This window comes from Chiloscyllium plagiosum, chromosome 12 (genome assembly GCF_004010195.1).
Source record: "Chiloscyllium plagiosum isolate BGI_BamShark_2017 chromosome 12, ASM401019v2, whole genome shotgun sequence".
In the NCBI taxonomy this organism is placed as follows: Eukaryota; Metazoa; Chordata; class Chondrichthyes; order Orectolobiformes; family Hemiscylliidae; genus Chiloscyllium; species Chiloscyllium plagiosum.
In genome coordinates this window covers 56,940,506-56,953,046 of record NC_057721.1, presented here as the reverse complement: position 1 = coordinate 56,953,046, position 12,541 = coordinate 56,940,506, and the positions used below count along the sequence as shown (strand labels likewise).

Sequence of the window (12,541 nt, the reverse complement as noted above, 5' to 3'; positions counted from 1 at the left end):
GGCATATCGAATAGATTCACAGCATCATTTACTGTCAGTATAAAAGGGCATTCTTATTGGCAGGCAGGTGGAAGGAATAGGTGCTGAGATGCAGACAAAAATAAATAAAATGATTAATAGGAAAAGTTTTTTTCTTAACTCTGCTCTTGAGATTGAGTTTGACTTGATAGGAGTGCAACTTGGAAATGCTGACCCTCTGTCTGTGCTTGTGATCAGCAAAGCTCTGTGCCAGGTGCTGAATGGCTGAAAATTTACCTAACTTTGATTCAGTGTAGAGATGGTGGATAATTCTGGTCAATATTGGTTGTCAGCCTGGCAGGATATCCTAGTCGCTTAGCAACAATGCAGTGTTGGCTAAGGAGTCCCTGCAACTGTAAATGGGTTTTGTATTGGTTAGACAAGTTACCCTCAACTATTATTAGATTAGATTACTTAGTGTGGAAACAGGCCCTTCGGCCCAACAAGTCCACACCGACCCTCTGAAGCGCAACCCACCCAGACCCATTCCCCTACATTTACCTCTTAACCTAACACTATGGGCAATTTAGCTTGGCCAATTCACCTAACCTGCACATCTTTTGGACTGTGGGAGGAAACTGGAGCACCCGGAGGAAACCCACGCAGATACGGGGAGAATGTGTAAACTCCACACAGTCAGTCAGTCGCCTGAGGCGGAAATTGAACCCGGGTCTCTGATGCTGCGAGGCAGCAGTGCTAACCACTGTGCCACCGTGCCGCCTTATGCTGCAAGTTTTGTTTTTTGTCTTGTATAAAACTTAATAACTATGTAAGCTGGATCACTTGGACAAGGGTTTCCATTGATCTGAGCAAAACGTTTCGAACAGAACCTACCTACATTAGTGGCAGAATCACCACTCTCTCAAATTATGGTAATGACAGCCAAAATAGCATTAAAATCAAGCTTCCAACGGCAGAGACATAATTGTGTATAAGAAACACATAAAGCTGTTCCCTTATCATTCCCAGCTCATTCAGGAGGATGAAGGCATTGGAAAATAAATCAGCGGATATCTAGACAGCTATAGTGCGCATCCTGCATTAAAGCCCTTTGAAGGAAAATTCTGCATTAACTGAGCAAGTGTCTGAGGAAGCAGTTAGACAACTATTATGGCTGCTCTGTGTTCCATTGGAAAGTTAAACCCCAACCTACAGATTAAAGAAAACACTATTATACCATCAAATGTGTGATTTGAAGATTCATTTTAATTTGCTGCAGCATTTTTAGAGAAAACTGACAGTCGCTGACTATCTGGAAGAGATATCATAAATTGCCGTTAAATAAACACAGCGTAGGAGCAAAATTACTGCGGGGGCTGGAATCTGTACTGAAAACAAAATATGCTGGAGATCACAGAGGGTCATGCTAATATTTTGAGTCTAGGTGGCTCTGAAGAAGGGAGATCTCGACTCCGAGTGTTAGCTTGCTCTTTCTCCATGGATGCTGCGTGACCCACTATGATCGCTAGCGTCCTTTGTTTTCAGTAAATTGCTGTTGCCAGCTGTGTGCACTGTTACTCTATGGGTCAGGGCAGGAGGTTGACAGAATCCCTGAGGAATTTCAGGGCTTGCATCAAAAGCCACCTAAACAGGCTCTCAGCTCTGTTAAGAAAAACAGCAGTGTTAAACTCTGTTAACCAACCCCCTCCCCACCCCGCCCTCCCCCCCCCACCCAGAGTGCTGGCTCCTGCCTCTCCAGCTGAACACCCGCCCGATTGTAAGCAAATGAGAGAGGTGTGTCTCTTCTGCAAATTGTAGAACAGGTTCTGGCAGGAAATGAGCTGAGCTAAAGCCAATGAACTGACCAGAATTAACATGTTGTCATAATGTGGAGCATTATCTAACCCTTTGGTACCAGGTGACATTAAACATTAAACCAGTATGAATCAACCTCTACATTCCAGGCACATGCAGTTGAATGGCAACATTCAAGAAGAATCCATCTTCAATCCATTCCAGGTAACAGGCAACACTTTCTTAACAGTCATCATGGCCCCAGCTTGCCTATCCATTTGCTTTGGACAATTAGTTATTTTGCTGCAGCAATGCATTCTGTTCTCCCCACCAAAAATGTCCTCTGTACGTGGTCTCCTTTCAGAAGTTCACTTAGCATCTGATGTTGCTGATATCTGTGGTATACTAATTGGTACTTGGTATCCAAGTTCCTCTGCAGGCATTGGGACTACCACTCCTTTTGGTGTATCGTAGCCAGCCTGACCCGAAGAAGCACCCTCAGTTATGGGCGATAATGTGCTTAGACTGCCCACCACTGAAGGCCCTGTGCTCCCCACTGAAGGCCCTGTGCTCCCCACTGAAGGCCCTGTGCTCCCCACTGATTTAAAGGTGGAGGCTGCTGCTGATGCCAAGGTTCCTGTTGGATGACCAGAAATTTCCATTATGATCGGAGTGGCATACTCGGGGCTTGAAACTGGCAAGGGTTCTGCGTACGCATGATAAATCTCTGACACAGGAGCATCATAGTGACCGTCCCCATCCGGCTCACTGTAGCCTGCTTCCGGATCTTCTTCGGGTTTAAAAGTGGATCCCTGTCGTAAGGTTCCGGCTACTCCTGCCACAAGCGGCTGGGCATATTCTGTAAACACACAAAATCAGACCATTATCCCTCGGAGTGATGGGTGGCATGACCTTCTCTGCACTTTTGTCCAAGTAACAATAGTTCACAGTCTGCAGATACTATTCTCAGTCTCTGCTATGACATCTTTTTTTGTGATATTGCTACCAAATGAACCAACATTGACAAGAGACCCAGCACCCCTTAGGGTCATTTTGAAATAAACTGCTGCTCACAATTTTTTAAAAATATTCATTCACAGGAGCTGGGTGGCCATGGCTAGGCCAGGATTTATTGCCCATCTCTAATTGCCCAGAGGGCAGTTAAATGTCGACCACATTGCTGTGGGTCTGGAGTCATGTGTAAACCAGACCACATTAGTGAACTAGATGGGTTTTTCCTGATAGTCAAATCAACAATGGTTTCATGGTCATCATTAGATTCCTACTTCCAAATATTTATTGAATTGAAATTCCACCACCAGGATTCAAACCCAGGTCCCCAGAACATTACCAAGGTCTCTGGATTAACAGTCTAGCAATAATACCAGTAGGCCATTACCTCCCTCAAGTTTGGTTACAGCTTAGCCAAACTGAGACTTCTATGTGTGAAGGCGGCGTTTGGTATACTTTCTTTTATTGGTCAGAGTATTGAGTACAGGAGTTGAGAGGTTATGTTGCGGCTGTACAGGACATTGGTTAGGCCACTGTTGGAATATTGCGTGCAATTCTGGTCTCCTTCCTATCGGAAAGATGTTGCGAAACTTGCCAGAACTAGAGGGCATAGGTTTAGGGTGAGAGGGGAAAGATATAAAAGAGACCTAAGAGGCAAGTTTTTCACACAGAGGGTGGTACGTGTATGGAATGAGCTGCTAGAGGAAGCAGTGGAGGCTGGTAGAATTGCAACATTTAAAAGGCATTTAGATGGGTATATGAATAAGAAGCGTTTTGAGGGATATGGGCCAGGTGCTGGCAGGTGGGACTAGATTGGGTTGGGATATCTGGTCAGCATGGATGGGTTGGACTGAAGGGTCTGTTTCCGTGTTGTAATCTCTATGACTCTATGTTGGTTGGGATTCGAGGAGGATTTGCTCACACTGTTGCAGTCTCAGGGAAATGGGAACCTAAGAGGGAATTCTGATGCAATAAAAGTTGATTATGGAAAGTAGAAAAACTCTCCTATTAAAGTTGGTAACAGCACAATCAAATCTGAGAATCAACCAGGATCAATTTAATAGAATTGTTAAAAAGCCAGAATTCAAAACTATCCGAATACTCACATCATTCACAAGATAGGTAAATTGGCAGCGTTAATTCAAGTAAACGAGTAGGATTTAATTGTCATTACAGAGACATGGATGCAGGATGACCAAGAGTGTGATCTGAACATTTAAGGATATTGAATATTTCGGAGGGATAGGCAAAAAGGAAATAGAGTGTTCATATTTAAACATCTATACTTGATTAATTAGGAGTGGTGGTCTTCCCTGTCCTTTAGTAAGTTGCCACAGGCCCAGGTAAAGCATTATGTTCAGGCAGAACACACATTTTCAGTCGTGATGGCAGAGGAGCTAGACTTGAGGGACAGTGGCTGTTGACAGAGGTAGGGTTCTTTGTGCTTTCTTGAAGCACACATAAGGAAGGTCATGAGAAACCACCTCATACTTTGTTTTCCCGACTGACCATTGAAACTCAAAAGACCAGGCCCCCCCTGCCAAGCAACTGAACAGAGAGAATGAAGAGATATGGAAAAACTAGAAGATCTACCCCTAGGCAGATCTCTGGTGGTGTTAGCCCTGCTATGCCAGCTAGTGGTTGGGGGTAGTTCACTGCCACACTGCTGCACCACCCCTTCTTTTGTTGCCCATTTCCCTCAAAACCCTTCTTATTCATATACCCATCTAAATGCCTTTCAAATGTTGCAATTGTACCAGCCTCCACTGCTTCCTCTAGCAGCTCATTCCATACATGTACCACCCTCTGTGTGAAAAACTTGCCTCTTAGGTCTCTTTTATATCTTTCCCCTCTCACCACTTGTTAATTCATGACAAGAGGGTGTAGTTTATTGCATGATACTTCGTTGGTAAGTTAGACATTGTTACTACGGCTATTGTCAGACCTGTGGATGCAGGAAATCCTCACTTAAAAATCTATGGTTGCACTCCTAAAAATTGCGACCTGAAGTGGAGCAACTTTAACTGAAGCACTGATTACCAAATCAATGTTAAAGCCAGAGCTAGGCTCATGCTGGCATTATTTGCTTGGAAAGAAAATGTATAAATTGAAATACTGTACGTACAGTACAGTACAGAAATACTGTGTAGTTCTAGCTGAAACAAATTGCAAACTAAAGTAATTTACAAAGTATAAAATAAACACTTTAGTTCAGTACTTCAGGATCTTTATCATCAGAAAACAACTTTAAGACATCAGGTTGAAATGATGTTACATTCTTAAATACTTACACAAATGAAGTACTCTTTTAAAATAATATACATTTTAAAATAAGCACAATGTAATTGTAATTACTACAAATGAATGTTAAAATACAAATTCATCGGATGAAGTTATAACTGACCAGACACCATCTAGTGGCAGCAGCTGGTCAGTGGAGGCAGAACTACTTGCACCAACCAAAATCTGTCACGAGGTGGAGCCCAGGAGCCCACTCCAAGCTTTAAACTGTAGGCAGCAGAGAAAACCAACACCAGAGGTTTAAAAGGAAGCAACTTAGAAGTAGAAAACTTTAAAGAATGGGAGCTGGGCTGGGGGAACTGAAAAAAGGTGGAGGGACAGTGCAGGAATGGAAGCAACTGGGAAATTGGAGAGCAGGAGTGACCACATTCAGGAAGACAAATAAACTAAAGGTAATCGTTCTCGAACTACTTAGCAAAATCAATTTACTGGGGTCTGGAAGGAGGACAAGTTTGAAACAACTATTTTTTGATAGTAAACACAATCTTAGCGAGTCAGTTAGCTCAGGTGGCTGGATGGTTGGTGAGAGATGCCAACAAGGTGGGCTCAATTCCTGCACTAAGGTTACCATGAAAGAATCTCCTTCTCAAACCCACCCCTCACTTGAGGTGTGGTGACCCTCAGATTAAACCAGCACCAGTTATCTCTCTCTCTCTAATGAAAGGGCAGCCCTTTGGTCTGGTAGGACTATGGTGACTTTACCCTCACTCTCAGTGAGAACTGACTTTGTTCTCTCCCCTGTGCCATGAGTCAACTTGCCAGCATGCAACCCAGCATTTTGGGCAACATCAAAACCATTCACCCACAAACTCTATTCAAAGTTGAAGGAGCTCTGTTGCCAATATTTAACGGATATTTGTTGGAACTTCAATTCTGTGACTGTGCACCTTGTAGATGGACTGCAGCAACTCACCAGAGCTCTTTTCATAGAACCTTCTAAACCCACAACCACTACCTCTCAGAAGGACAAGGGTAGATGATGTATGGGAACACCATTTCTTGCAAGTTGCTTTCCAAGTCACACACCCTCCTGACTTGGAAATATATCACCATTCCTTCACTGTCACTGGGTCAAAATCCCAGAACTCCCTTTCCAACAGCACCGCATGTGTTCTTATGCAACATGGCCTGCAATAATTCAAGATGGCAGCTCACAAACCACTTTCTCCAGGGCAATTGGGACAGGCAACAAATGCTGGCAAGACCAGCAATGCCAGTGTCCCAAGAATGAATAACAAGCACTCCGTGAGATGGAAGAGTTATTGAAGGAATTATTTAAGCAAAGAAAAACACACATGAAAAAATAATCAGTAATGAGAACAAGCAAAAGGCATCAATTTTAAACAATCATAACGGTCACGTGAAGGGTCAGCACATTAAGCCATCTAAAGACTTCATATTTAGCTGGTTTTACGGCATTTGATGTGGAAAAGAACTTGTTTGAAACCTTCCCAACCATTCATCTTTGTAACAATTTATTCTGTAGCTGTGACCATAAAAAGATATCACAGTCGGTTCTGCTAAACACAGTAGTTCAGTTCCCATGCAATCCCATGTTATAAGAAAATCGTGTAATAGCAGCACCATTCAAATTAATGGGGCCAAAATCATGTTAAAACCATTACACACTTTAAAAATTCACACTTTAGAAACTGTGTCCCCAGTTCATCAATCGTGTTATAATGAATTCCCGTTAACTAAACGTATGTTAGAGCCGAATGACCTGTACTAATCCAGTGTTGCATTGAGTGGTTTCATGTCACTGCCGCTGTTAAGAATCGAATAATCTCTACGTTAATCACTGATGCATACCTGCAGGTTCTGTCTGGATCATTGTGCTCGCATTCCGGGCTCTCAGGCGGCTCATCTCACTGCTGCTGTAGCGCACAGAGGTGTCATCAGGCTCAGCATTTTTCGCAGGTAGAAACTGCTTCATTCCCTTCCACCAGCCTGTGCCATAATTCCCAGTTAGTTAAATCATCACATACAGTACCGCTGGGCAGAAGAGCTAAACAGGAGATCTACATTCTTGGAATGTTATCAGCAATGCTGATACTTGGATAGTTCATAGAATCCCTTCAGTGTGGAAGCAGGATATTCAGTCCATCAAGTTCACACCTATCCCCTGAAGAGCATTGCACCCAGACCCACCCCATTACCCTATCCCTATATTTTCCATGGCTAATCCACTTAAACTGCACATCTCTAGACACTATGGCCAATTTAGTATGGCCAATCCACTACCCTACACATCTCTGGATTAGTTAACCAACAGCATTCCAACACGAGAGCAGATAGTTATATTGGTGCAAATTGTTTTACCTTATATCAGTGCAGAGTGAATAACTCTGTGCCAAACCCACCAACTATTGAAAATTTCTTTCTCCCAACAAGAAATACTGATGCAATGCTATTTCATACTTTCATGCCAGCACTTCTTGAATCTATTTGGTCATCTAGTAACTCTTTCTGAGTTACCTATTACAATTCTGACCTATTGTTCCTGAGCAGGCTCTTTGGAAGAGCTGAGCAATTAGTTTCACTCCTCTCTTTCTGTTTTAGCACTGCACATGTCTCCCCATCATGGATTTATCCACTCTCCATTTAGGAACTGCAATTAAATCGGCTCACACTACCATTTCAACCAGTGTCACAGTACACATTTATTCAATCAATTTCAGGAAAAAGAAAAATTGAAATAGAAAATGCTAAGGAGAAGAAAAGCTACTACGGTGGCACAGTGGTTAGCACTGCTGCCTCACAGCGCTAGAGACCCGGGTTCAACTCCCGCCTCAGGCAACTGTCTGTGTGGAGTTTGCACATTCTCCCCGTGTCTGCGTGGGTTTCCTCTGGGTGCTCCGGTTTCCTCCCACAGTCCAAAAATGTGCAGGTTAGGTGAATTGGCCATGCTAAATTGCCCGTAGTGTTAGGTGAAGGAGTAAATGTAGGGGAATGGGTCTGGGTGGGTTGCTCTTTGGAGGGTCGGTGTGGACTTGTTGGGCTGAAGGGCCTGTTTCCACACTCTAAGTAATCTAATCTAAAAGCCCATCTTCCAATTGAAACAGTAAATGGGGTCTGGATCATTCCAGGATTTTCCAACTGTGATTCATTTGCTGGCAACGGACATGCTTCCCTATGGCACTGTATTTGTGCATATGGAGAATCATCAACACAGACCTCTGAAATAATTACTCAATCGTAAAATTCTCATTAAACCACAAAATCATGTTAGCTGGCTTGGTGCTCTCTGGGTCCTGGTCACTACTTCCTGATAAACATCCAAGCTTGCTCTGTGGTACTTGCATTTTGCTCCATGATTTAATAAAGGTGATGCTGGAAATCATACGGATAAACTTTATAGAAGCTAGAGACATGAGATTTCCTTTAAATTTTTAGGAATAGCTCAGAGATCTTGCCTTCCATCCAAACAGAACTTCCCTTTTATTCTTCCACCTTGCCCTTTCCTGCCGTATGTGCTTACAACTTGATGCATCTATAATTTTTCCTGATTTGATGAAAGTCCTTGACCATAAACGTTAACTCTCTTTTTCACGCCATGGATCCTGTCAGACTTGTTGAGTATTCCCTGTGCTTATTTCAGATTTCCAGCACCTGCAGTATCTGGCTTTTCAAAACACTGCATTCAATCACAGGTTTGCTGCCATTTTGTGACCATCACAGCTTGATAGCACTGCCAAACGGACCAGTTTACATTCAGAGGTCAGTTCCCAGACTTGTACACTTAACTTAGGTGAGTACAGTTTTATTAGTCTTTTGGACGAGATGCTAAACTACGCTCCCAAGTGTCTAATTGGAGGTAGCAGATCGAAAGGGTCCAAATTGTTACTCACCTACTCGATCCCAGTAGGGCAGTCTGTATGGCCCTGTTACAGGCTTCTTTCTGCAATGGAAATGGCTTCAGTTAGTAGTTGAATGGATGGGATGTAATACTTAATAGATAATGCATGGCACCCAAATGGTAAATTCTTGCATATCACCCCATAGACAACGTGTAACTGGAATAAAGGCTTTTAGTATCAAGAGTTATATATTCAGAAAGAACTGTGACTGCCCAAACCCCCATAACGCATAAGTTAATAAATGATAATGAATGAAAAAAAAACTCTTCCAAGTTTTGCTTACACATTTCTGAAGTTCATTAAGTCAGTGTTAACCATTTGATATACAAAAGCCTGATTTAATAGATAAATTACACTTTATCATTAAATTATTGGGAATAATATTTCAAAAGTTTAAACAAGGACATTTCTTTTTCCAGAAAGAATATAATGTTTATTCAATTCCCGACTCCTTGGCTGACCATTTGCTCACCTGTTTCTCCAATGCCAGCCACATACAAGGACCACTATAAGGCTAGTAAGCACCATGACTAACACAGGCACCAGGACGGCTGCCAACGCCACATCTGAAACCCATTGAAAACAGCTGCAGTTCAGCTAAAGCCAAGTACAGACTAACGTTTTGAAAAAAAAAGATCCATTAGGCCAGTAATCTCATATTTCTGTGTTTAAATCTGAAATGTGAAACTGAAATTTGTTTGCAAACATTTCGAACATCTCTAGTGAACAGTAACATTTATCCTCTCAAAAGTTCACAGTGCACTTACAGTGCGATAATATTGGTTGTATTTGTATCAAAGGTATTATACAAGAGGTATTTGCTAACGTTTTATATTGAATTTTTTTTCATCTTTATAAATCAGAATGGTAATAATAATTCCAATGTGCAAGTCCTCCAGAAAATTATTCCAGTTTATTTCAATCATCTTTAACTTCTCTTTCAAGCTGAAGGTGAATTATTCATCAAAAGTGAGCTGGATACACATATAGGTAATGAAGAACTGATTCTGTTATGAAGCATGTTTTAAATTATATGACATGCTGACAGAATGCAGATGGGAGAAACTGTAAAGAGGACTTATAGAGGGTTTAAGTTGCTCAAATGTTAGCTTGCTGATTACCAGAGGCACAGAATGCCTTGGGAAAAGTTTGCTGTTATATCAATAGACAAATCATAGGCTGAAGCAAACTTAAGCTAACGCAATGCAATGGCTAACTCTATTTTTGAACTTCTATAATTCTAATGCTAACTTGGGATCTGTAACAGAAAAAGGTAACTTTCTTAATTGATTGAATTCCCTGGGTCATCATTCTGCTATGAGCTTTGTAATGAAAGGTATTTAAACACTTAATCTGTCAATGCGATGGTTTAATGGTAACTAACTGAATTCCACTCTGAACTTCTGGGTAATCAGGTCAGAGGATTCATAACAGGACTACCGAGCATTTATAAATTAAGTCCCACTGGTAGGTCAAGAATAATGCATCATAAGGTCCTCAGATAACAAAGAATTTAGATAAGGAAGGAATCAAATTCAATCCTGGTATGACATTAGAGTAAATTGATCTCAGCTGGGAATGCTGACACAAATAGCACAGAAATGTTTACAGTTCCAACATCTGTGATGATCCACAAGGCAAACTGACCATCATTGTTAGTACTCATATATAAAAGACCAACCACAAGGAAAGGCTGGAGCACCATTCTGTTGGAATCATACCCAGCTACAGACCGCCACCTTCAGGACAGACGGCTTAAAGGACGAAAAGAAAGATTAAGTTTTATTTTGCAAAAAAAAAGTAAATTCAATTACGTTTATAGTTCAATCAATGTCTTATGACGGCTGAACAAATTAAATCACATGTACTTCCCGAATTTTCAAAAAATTGAATTTTGTAATTTCCTTTTGTTTCAGCAAATCACAAAACTTACAGCTTTATTTATCACACGCAAAGGAACTATTAGACTCTATAATCAGCAGCACTGATGCAATTTAAAAAATCGAATGCTGATTTTAATTGGATGAGATTTGACTTTTGCTTTAAAAAATTTAAAGTTATAGATCCCAATCCACAATTTTACCATTTTTCTGTTAAATTGAAAATCTTTCTCCAGCTGTATTGTATTATATAGCTCTCCTACGCTGTGTCTGGCAATAGATTACAAAGCCCCTTTCACTAATTCGATGATTTGACTTAATTAAAGTAAGCTTTGCATATTGTCTTAGTGATGCTCACACCATTCATTTTTCACTGAGAAGTTGTGTCAGTGAACTTTAAGAATTGATAACAATCGTCACTTTTTGGCAAGATAATAACATAGTTATTGCAGGTATCTCACTGTATAGTTAAAATGATTTTGATTTTTAAAGAAGTCCTTACTATTCTCGTAATATTTCCAATTGGATTATTAAGACCCCTATTCCTGTAATACAGCTGGCTAATATTGGTGGATGAATAGCTATCAATGCTCCAGTAAGTAAAGGACCTCACAGATGGTTTTGGCATACCTTTGGTTACCTTAGGAGTCACTGAATTGTTCTTGAGTACTGGTGTAAATGTAGTTTCGGTAAACTTTGGAGGATTTCCTGTGCTGCGCAGTGGAGGCAGAGACTGAGATGGAGCTCGAGCTACAAAAACAAGCATAAGAAACAGGATGTAATTTTGGTCAATACCTCAGGAAATATTTTACATGCAGTCAGACCACATCTGGAGTATTGGCGCAGTTTTGGGCCCCATATTTCAGGATGGATGTACTGGCCCTGGAGGTTCATGAGAATGGTCCCATGAATGAAAAACATAATATATGATGAACATTTGAGGACTCTGGATCTATACTTGATGTAGTTTAGGAGGATAAGGAGGGATGTAATTGAAATTTATAGAATACTGAATGGCCTGGACAGAGTAGATGTTGGGAAAATGTTTCCATTGGTAGGAGATACTAGGACCCGAGGGCACAGCCTTAGAGTAAAGGGAAGACCTTTTAGAATGGAGATGAGGAGAAATCTCTTCAGCCAGAGAGTGGTGAATCTATGGAACTCATTGCCACAGAAGGCTGTGGAGGCCAGGTCATTGAGTATATTTAAGACTGAGATAGATAAGTTCTTGAGTATCAAGGGGATCAAGAATTACAGGGAGGAAGCAGGAGATTGGGGTTGAGGAACTTATCAGCCATGATTGAATGGCAGAGCAGACTCAATGGGCTGAATAGCCTAATTTCTGCTCCTATGTCTTACTGTCTTATATTGCGATGGCTTGTTTCGGAGGACCAGTCTTCTCTTCGTTGAGCTGGAATCAGTAATGTGACTATGTAATTTTGTACCTTCTCTAAATCACCCCAGGAATAACTCCTAAAGAAGGGAAACAATAAGCATAAGTCTCACGTCTGTCGTCTGCAAGGTGTTAGAAAGGATTCTGAGGGATAGGATTTATGACCATCTGGAAGAGCATGGCTTGATTAAATGCAGTCAACACGGCTTTGTGAGGGGCAGGTCATGCCTCACAAACCTTATCAAGTTCTTTGAGGATGTGACTCGAAACGTTGATGAGGGTCGAGCTGTGGATGTGGTGTATATGGACTTCAGCAAGCCATTTGATAAGGTTCCCCATGATAG

General features: G+C 41.4%; 1 protein-coding gene across 1 annotated transcript in view; it reads right to left on the bottom strand.

The window, feature by feature from the left end:
- Positions 1-686: 686 nt before the first annotated feature.
- Positions 687-12,541, bottom strand: part of dcbld2 (discoidin, CUB and LCCL domain containing 2) — a 118,630-nt gene continuing 106,775 nt past the window's right edge. The window contains exons 11-15 of the mRNA XM_043701145.1: positions 11,435-11,554; positions 9,397-9,490; positions 8,916-8,965; positions 6,877-7,014; positions 687-2,611 (exon numbers count right to left, since the gene is read on the bottom strand). Of these exons, the coding sequence (XP_043557080.1) occupies positions 2,121-2,611; positions 6,877-7,014; positions 8,916-8,965; positions 9,397-9,490; positions 11,435-11,554 (893 nt within the window). The 3' untranslated portion in view covers positions 687-2,120. The remainder of the gene's footprint in view (positions 2,612-6,876; positions 7,015-8,915; positions 8,966-9,396; positions 9,491-11,434; positions 11,555-12,541) is intronic.